Source organism: Phodopus roborovskii, unplaced genomic scaffold, assembly GCF_943737965.1.
Source record: "Phodopus roborovskii unplaced genomic scaffold, PHOROB, whole genome shotgun sequence".
Classification (NCBI taxonomy): Eukaryota; Metazoa; Chordata; class Mammalia; order Rodentia; family Cricetidae; genus Phodopus; species Phodopus roborovskii.
Genome location: NW_026126599.1, coordinates 11,610,335 through 11,619,231, shown reverse-complemented (window position 1 = coordinate 11,619,231; position 8,897 = coordinate 11,610,335). Strand labels below are relative to the sequence as shown.

The window sequence follows — 8,897 nt, the reverse complement described above, 5'->3', positions numbered from 1 at the left end:
ACAGCTCACAATCATTTGTAATTCCAGTCCCAGAGGACCGAACAGCCTGTTCTGGCCTCTGTGGCTACTGCACACACATGGTGTACAGACATGCGTGCGTGGGAAAAACACCCAATCCCACAATATAAATAAATAACTTGTAAAAAGGTGATATGATGGGATCAAACTTTGAAAAACTCACACTTGATTAATAGAGAAGACAGATGCAATTATTCATACAAGTCTGGGGAAAGGGAGCGCTGGGGAGAGGAACTTTTTTTCTTTCATGGCATAAAGTCAATAAATGTGTAAATTGTATGTGTACATCTTTGGAAATAGCTTTGAAAATGGAACTGGAGTTTTATGACTTGTAATTAAAGTTTGGAGTTAAGATTCTTCAGGGAGAAAAATAAAAGGCTGTTTAAAGCCCACACCTTGTTTCTGGAGAAGTAACCTGGGGCAGGTTTTTATGGCCTCCAGAGGCTTTTCCTAATTCCCAAACTGCTGCTTGCCTTTCTCTTTATGGTGGGCTGAGCTTCCTGCACTGGCTGAAGTGTGAACCTGCCCTGTCCCGTCTCAGCCGCACATGGACTGCACACAGCCACCGCTCATCCCCACAGCTGAACACGCTGTGGTGACCGTGACAAAGGTGGTGGAGAGCTTGAGCCCAATGCCGCCATTTAAACGGTTAAGCTGGGAACTGGGATGAGGAACAGAGCCTCAGTTTATCTTCAGGCACAGCCACACTCTGGGCCACTCCAGTGCTGGCTAACTGGCTGGAAAGGCTCCCCGGGAATCTTCCATGCCAACAACTCAGTATAATCACTATCAAGACTATAAATTATAAAAGGGGGGGATTTGAATAGAGATATGACTCTCAACCAAGAGTGACCGATGTCAAATTATGAAAAGCAGACTTCAGATTCCAGTCCCCACCTAACAAACTGGAACTCCAGCTCTGAGGGACCTAATACCTCTCAGGCTTATGTGCCTGCACATACACACACATATGGCCAGATACTCAGGCAGATACACACAAATACACATATGTCCACACATTCAGACATACATACACACACACACACACCCCTACACAGACACACACATGGCCAGACACACATGCCCATACACTCAGCACACACACATAAACATACACACACACACACACACACACACACACGAACACAGACACATACATGGCCAGACACACATGCACACACATGCCCATACACTCAGCACACAGCACACACACATAAACACACACACACACACACTCATACACTCAGGCAGACACATTCATATACACACATGCCCATACACCCAGGTAGACAAATGCATATACATAAATAAAATCTTTTTTATTATTGGGGCCAGTGAGGTAGGTAAAGACACCAGACACGTGATGGTGATCTGAGTTCAACCCTGGAATTCACATAAAAGTGGAAGGAGAGAATCAAGTCCACAGAGTTGTCCTCTAGCACACACGCTCACACACTCACACTCACACTCACATATACACACTCATACTCTCACACACTCACACACTCACACACATTTGTGACTTAGAAACAGGAGCACGCATAGATGGTGCCCACGTGAGTCATGCATTTGTATGCTAAGGTGAAGCTACCAAAATGGTCCAGACAGATTCTGAAAAACAGTACCATGAACCAAGTGAGCAAGTCCACCTAACTATGGAGACAGTAAGGTCACATGAACAACAGGAAGTTAAACTTAAAAAAAACAAAACAAAGCAAACAGTAATGTCTGTCATCAGCACCAATGACAAAGCTTGCCCCTCCAGGTGACAGGAATTCTAACTATGCTGTCTGTGATGTCCGGAGGCAGTCACAGGCCTCTGGGAAGGAACCTACCTTAACCCTGAGTCTTCCAGTCAGTTCTACTTCTGCCCAGTACACGAATAATTCGTTGTAATTAATTACTAACTTCTTAGGTTGCAAATAACTGGATATTAGTCATCTAGAAAATTGAAACTGAGCTGGGCATTGGTGGAGCACACCTTTAATCCCAGCACTCAGGAGGCAGAGGTACTCTGATCTCTGTGAGTTCCAGGCCAGCCTGGTCTACAGAGCTAGTTCCAGGACAGCTAGGGCTGTTACACACACACACACACACACACACACACACACACAAAACCTCTCTCAGAAAAGCAACAACAACAACAAAACCAAGAAAATTGAAACTTATTGCTGTCTGTCCTTTATGTAGGAGACACTTGTCCCTGCTTAGGAGAGACTTGGTGTCCCAGAGATAGCTCAGGCTCTGGAATTCAGTTGCATCCCTGATGTCTCACTGTCCCTAGCTTGGCTTCATTGAAACCACTCATGAAGCATCATGCCCTTCAGAGAGCCAGCTGGCACACTGCTGTTGGAGTTGGGGCACCCTCAGAACCTCGAAGTTCACTCTGGACAGGGGCTCCCTCAGGACCTGGAAGTTCACTCTGGACAGGGGCACCCTCAGGACCTCGAAGTTCACTCTGGACAGGTCAATCTGCAATCCCACCGATATCTGAGTCTAAAGCAGGGTGGGTTTTCCTTTCGCTACCACTGCAGACACCGGGCTCTGATGCAGGCAGGGCAGCGCTTGGAACACTAGCCACATAGTATTCCCAGTGAAGCCAAGTGGCAGGCTGTTAGCACAGCTAACAGCTGGGTTGATTTTTCTCCCATGCTTGAAAGAGTCTATCTAGCTCGGCTATGGTGGCTCATGCTCTTAATCCCAGTCCTCTGGAGGCAGAGTAAGTTCGAGGCCAGCCAGATCTATACAGTGAGTTCCAAAACAGGCTCCAAAGCTACAGAGAAACCCGTCTTGAAAGCCTCTTCCCCCGCACGGAACTCCGCACCAATCCCTCCTTAGCCTTGTGGGTCAAAGGTGACACTTTTTGAGAAAGGTTGTAAAACATTAATGGTGGGTAAAGTTCTCTCTTGATCGCTCAATTCATGAACTGGGTGGTGTTTGCCCTGTAAAGGGCACCATGTTTGCAGAGGGTAATTTGGAATTGGCAGCGCAAATGCCGGCTTAGCTTCCTGTTCCACTGAGAAAGTGTGGCCGCCGGTCACATCAGGAACCTAGGAAGCAGCGATTAAGGCTGAATATCTAGTGAAAACAGCTAAACGTTTGGAGCCAGGAGGACTTCCCAGAGCCTGTCTTACTCAGACACCAATTCTTCGACTACAGCACACAGGGGAGCAGAAGGCTGCACCCCCAATCTCTTACTCCCAGATGTCTGGTTGACCCAGGACCTTGAACACAGACAGCATCTAGAAAGCGTTGTGTGTTTGTTCAGTCTCACTCACAGCAAGCATTTACTGAACAAATGGGTGCTGTCACCTGCTCCGCACAAATGGCCTGCTGCTCGCGTGGCACTTAACCTCTTGCTAGGGAGGCATGGTTGTTACGTGGCATGGGCGGAACCAGGATGAGACCAGTGGAGTCAGGAGCTGGTACATAGGCACTTAAGTACCCTCTACAGGAAGTCAGTGAGCTCAGAGGTCCCTGTGGGCCCAGGGCTGAGGCAAAGATCAGGGCTGGGTGGGTTTGGACAAATAAGAAAATTATGTGCATGGGTATTTACTTGAGTTTGTCTGCGTATCATATGAGTGCAGTGCCTGCAGAGGCCAGAAGAGGGCACCAGACGCTCTGGAACTGGAGCTGTATTCATAGGCTACCATGTGGGTACTGGGAGTAGTAGTAACATCCTTGGCAATAGCAGCAAAACTCTTTACTGCTGAGTCAACTATCCAGATGCAATTGCCACATTTTTTGAGGTGTCTCTTATCACAAGTATGCAAGAGGAGAATGTGTGTCCAGCTTACACAGAAGGCTATTTACCTATTCAAGGAATGAAGTCTGTTTGTAAAAGACACACTTTACTTCATAGTCACCGCTGAAGTAATCCCAAGGAACTTTCCATTGTTCAAGCTGTTTATAACAACAGCTCAGAGGATTGTGTGGAGCTGCAGTCACCCAGGCCCAGACAGCTGCTGCTCTGCCAATCCGACCCCTGCCAGGTAGGCATGCTTGCCATGGTTCACGAAACTCAGCTTGTGTGGCTCCTGTTTACAAGGCAATGAAAGGGCTTGCATGCAGTGATGAGGGGCTGTTCCTGGAGCAGTAACAGGAACAAAATGATATCTCAGAGCCCATGGAATCCTGCTGATGAATTACATTCATATGGAGGGCGTGGCTGCCCAGCACTTGGCAACATCACAAAGCAATCAGACTAATTGGTTATTGTCTTCTAATAACATAAAAATTCAAAGCCCATCATTGAAGCAAAGAATAAATCTTCCTGAATCCTGATTACACAGTTTGGCTGTTTACTTTAATCAAATCGTAAAATAATGATCAAATTTGGATTTGATTATGTGCCTATAAAGATAACCAGAGAACCAACACAAGAAACTGTCAGTCAAAGTCTTTTCAGACAATAGCTAGCATTACAACATGCCAATGACATTTTTATCAGGCAGTTAAGTTAATTACTTGTGGTAAATGTGTTAGTGGGACAAGTATAGATTGCTGTCAACATTTGCTGACCACTTTAAAATGCTGCCCGACCATATGGGAGGAATTGAGGGTGTAATAGCATGCAATTTATTTACACCTGCTAATGTCATATAAAATCCAATAAAGAATTATGATTGGACCGCATGTATCCATTTCTCACCACAAGATGGCACTGTAGAATTTTTTTTTTTTTTTTTTTTTTTTTTTTTTTTAATTCTCTCCCCTCAGAAGCAACATTGGTTAATGTCAGTACAGCATGAGCTCTGGGCCATGTTGGGAGGAGTGATTTCCACCTCCCTTCCTTGCTGAGCGAAACCCATTCCTTCTCCCTGTTCTCAGAGCCCCTGAAGGCCCTTGGTTCTTTCCCATCCTGGATTCAACAGGATATGGATGATGGATGATGCCCTGATGCCCTGTCAACAAGGACAGCCCATTTGGTTCCCTCTCTCATTTCCCTGGGGTTTAAAGATATGCATACAATTCTATTTGGAGATTCTTTTTTTTCTTTTCTTCTTCTTCTTCTTCTTCTTCTTCTTCTTCTTCTTCTTCTTCTTCTTCTTCTTCTTCTTTTGAAGAAGCTGAAGGACAGACAAGATGAATAGATTACCTAGAAGTAACAGAGGTTGAGATCCCAATTCCAGGTCATCTGATTGTCATGTTGACCATGTCTTTCCTCAGAGAAGGGGTATGTATTTGAGATACAGAGAAACAAATTTAAAGTCCATTTAAAAAGCAGTTAGATCCTTAGGGACACTACATATGCACATACGTGTGCATACAAATGTTAGACTGCCTGTGGCCTGTTCACCTAGTGATGGTAGGATCCCACTCCCTGAACAACAGAAAGTGGCTGAACACACAACAGCGACATGTACAATTGGGGTGGCAGCTCAATACTTGAGGCACCCTGGGAAGAGGTCATACACCCCCAGGACAATGCAGGGGCCATATTTTTGTTTTGTACGGAGAGATGTGAGGGTAAGATGATCAAGGAAGAACCTTACCTCTGCAGGACTTGCCTTCTCTGCTTGCTAGACAGCTGGCTCCTTGAACCTGTGTGCACAAGGTCTGAGGAACTAGAGAGAGAAAAAAAAATCCAAATGGAGCTTTCCATCCCAGCTGCAGCTACACAAGGGCATTCTGGCTCTTTGTGATTACTTTCCCCTTTGGGAGAGCAGGCGGCCCATGGTCAGATGAGCATTGGAGATTTTTCAGTGAGTAGGAGTCATTACACAAATGAGAGCCAGGGTCTTCCAGGATACAGCTTGCATGTCTCCAACCGGGCCCAGGCATCTGGAGGAATACAAAGACACTCCCTCTTTCCTTCTCTCCACATAACCCTCCACTTTGAACTTACTGGCACCAGTAAGACAGAATCAGTCCCAAGGCTCTCCTACACCTCCTGCTTTCATCTTGTAGTATTGGTCAGATGGGCATAGAGACTAGGGATCCCTTAACCTTTGACTTTGGTATAAGATCAAGTTCCAAGAGAAAGAAAACTTGCTTCAAGCTTAAAACCCTGCCTGGTGGGATCTGGAGGTCACCAGACTTTTGGCAACCTAGGCCAGGAGTCCACGCTGCCCGTCCACTACTCTACTTACTACCTCTTTGCTCCCAAGGGAATCCTGGCAATGCCTGTGGCACCCTACACATCCCATGGAGGGATACATGAATCATGTAGGTCTAGTTGTCTTTATCTGACATTCCCTCTGTCTGTCCCCACCCCACCAACAGGACCAAGGTCTAGCTGGAGGAGGTCTAGTAAGATCTTTGGAGGAGTTGACTCCTAAGCAGCCACCTGATAGGTGGGTGAGCATTTGCAAATTTTGGAAGATGGAGGAGAAAGGATACAGTGATGTAAACCAAGGCATAGTACAGTGGTCCCTGGCCCCAAGACCTCTGAGTAGACTGAACTGTGAAGGTAATATATATTTATATCTTGCGATGCTTAGTACAATGCCTATGCTATGCAAACCGTTTCTATACTGGATTGTGTAGGAACCACCACAAGGACAAATGCCTGTTAGTTTTCAGTCTGGGGTTTGTTGAGTTCATGAATGTGGAATCTTTGAATACAAGAGGGTGGTCCATTGCATGTGGTAGGATCTATATGGCAGCCAGAGAGGTTAAGTGTGGCTAAGGAAGGCAGCTCAACTGAGAACCCTTGGACATCATGGGAGTGTAAGAAAAGAGGCCTGGAGAAACTTGCACAAGGTCCATGAGACTTGCAAACATCCCAGAAAGGAACCACCCTTGAGTTCCAACAATAGTGGGTCGTTCCTCAAACTGCTGGAATTTGAGAAGGATCCCTGAGCAGAAGTGGAGAGAAAGATCGGAGATGATGGGTACAGATGCTAACTGTGGCTGAGGTCAGATACAACCATGAGAAACTGGATCAAAATGATGTTAGTAGAAGGGAAGAGAGATGGACGGTCCTGCCTCCAATGCAAACCAAGACACCAGGCAGAAATAGCCCAAGAACTCCCCAAAGATGTCTGCTCATATCAGCCAGGCACGTTTTTGCTGGCTGTCAGGGGAAATTATCAAACGCAAAACCCTTGCCTATTGCCAGGTGGCACACACCTTTAATCCCAGCACTCGGGAGGCAGAGGCAGGAGGATCTCTGTGAGTTGGAGGCCAGCCTGGCCTACAGAGCTAGTTCCAGGACAGGCTCCAAAGCAATAAAGAAAAAAACCTGTCTTGAAAAAACAAAAACAAAACAAAACAAACAAACAAACACCACAAAACCCTTGCATGTGCTGCAGATGGAGATGGCATGTTGGTGAGCCTGACCCCAAGTGTAATCAGGGAGCAATTAAGCCTCACTTGTTAGACAGTATCTGGCTCCCTCAAACTAAAATGGATTTGAAGTGGATGGCAGTGATTAAGCATGGGCTTGTGGCAATACCCTGGCAAAGCTACTAGGGCTGCAGGAGGACATGATCTGAGCAAGGAGGGGAGGAGGGCTAATCAGCAAAGCCAGTTGGGAGTCATGTGATGGGCAGATGAGGAAGACTAAAAGGGTGCATGCCTCAACACTTGAGAAGATTCTAGATAAGCAAACATCACAGGGAACATTCAAAGGATGGGCGTGGAGATTGCGAGGCAGATGACAATACAGCCAGGGGCAAGGACAGGTCACAAGTGACAGCTTGCCTTTTCTGAGTGATTACTTCTCAAGCCTTTCTGGAAAACTGGAACACAGTGGGACTGTAGCTGTAGGTGAGGTGTTATGTGGCAGGGGACTCTCTCTTGTTTAGTCCAGAGGCAACATGTTCAGATTGTTTTCACTGTTTTGAACCATTGTCTCCTAACTCTTGTGATTTATTTGGCACTCATGTGATTTATTTGGCACTTATTCATCCAGCACTCAAGAGCCCACTGTCAGTGTAAACCTACTGCTCACAGGCACACAGATTTCATGACTGACATGCAGCTCATGGAAATGGTGGGAATGATGAGAGTTAATGTGCTCTGGGCTTTACCTGGGTCAGTTAAGCCTTGCTACCTCCGAGGTGGCTGACTGGGCAGCTGAAGAGCAGAGTTTCAGGTCAGCCAGGGCTACACATCGAGACTCTGCTCACTGTTCAAATAAGAGGAGAGAGCAGAGGTTGGACAGTGGTGGTGCACCCCTTTACCCCAGCTCTCAGGAGGCAAAGGCAGGCAGATCTCTGTGAGTTCGAGGCCAGTCTGGTCTACAGAGTGAGTGCCAGGACAGCCAGGGCTGCAGAGAGAAACCCTGTCTCAAAAAACAAAACAAAACAAAAACAAAAACAAAAACAAAAAGCCCCAACATAATACACACATACACACATAAAAGAGGAGAGGGCAGATACTACAGCTCACTTAAATTCAAGGCACATTTGAGGATAAAGCCTTGTGTTTAATTTCTAGCAGTGAAAAAAAAAAAAAAAAAAGGAAACCTATGATAAATGGGCTCACATACTGAAGATTTCTTAAGGGAAAACCACATGGGAGATTATATAGTCTACCCTAGGAAATTACTCATTTTACCATGCACACTCATTGTGAGCACAGTATATATTTGAGCACAGTATATATTTGAGTTTTGTTAGGAAGAAACATAAGATGGTTGAATTCAGGCTGAAGAGCTCTCTCAGTGGTTAGGAACACTGGTTGCTCTCCAAGATGTCAGGGGTTCAGTTCCCAGCGCTCATAAGGTGGTACAAACCCCTCTAATAACTCCAGTCCCAGAATATCTGCTGCCCTCTTCTGGCCCTGGTGAGTATTGTACACACATGCAGGCAAAGCACCCGTACCAATAAAATAACAAACATTTTATTTGTTATTATTTTTTGTTTATTTTTGGAGACAAGGTTTCTCTGTGTAACAACTCTGGCTGTCCTGGAATATTCTCTGTAGACCAG

At 45.9% G+C, this 8,897-nt stretch overlaps 1 protein-coding gene across 1 annotated transcript in view; it reads left to right on the top strand.

Moving 5' to 3' along the window:
• Positions 1–565: 565 nt before the first annotated feature.
• Positions 566–8,897, top strand: part of Gtf3a (general transcription factor IIIA) — a 24,106-nt gene continuing 15,774 nt past the window's right edge. Inside the window, exon 1 of the mRNA XM_051205106.1 lies at positions 566–666. Coding sequence (XP_051061063.1) covers positions 566–666 — 101 coding nt within the window. The remainder of the gene's footprint in view (positions 667–8,897) is intronic.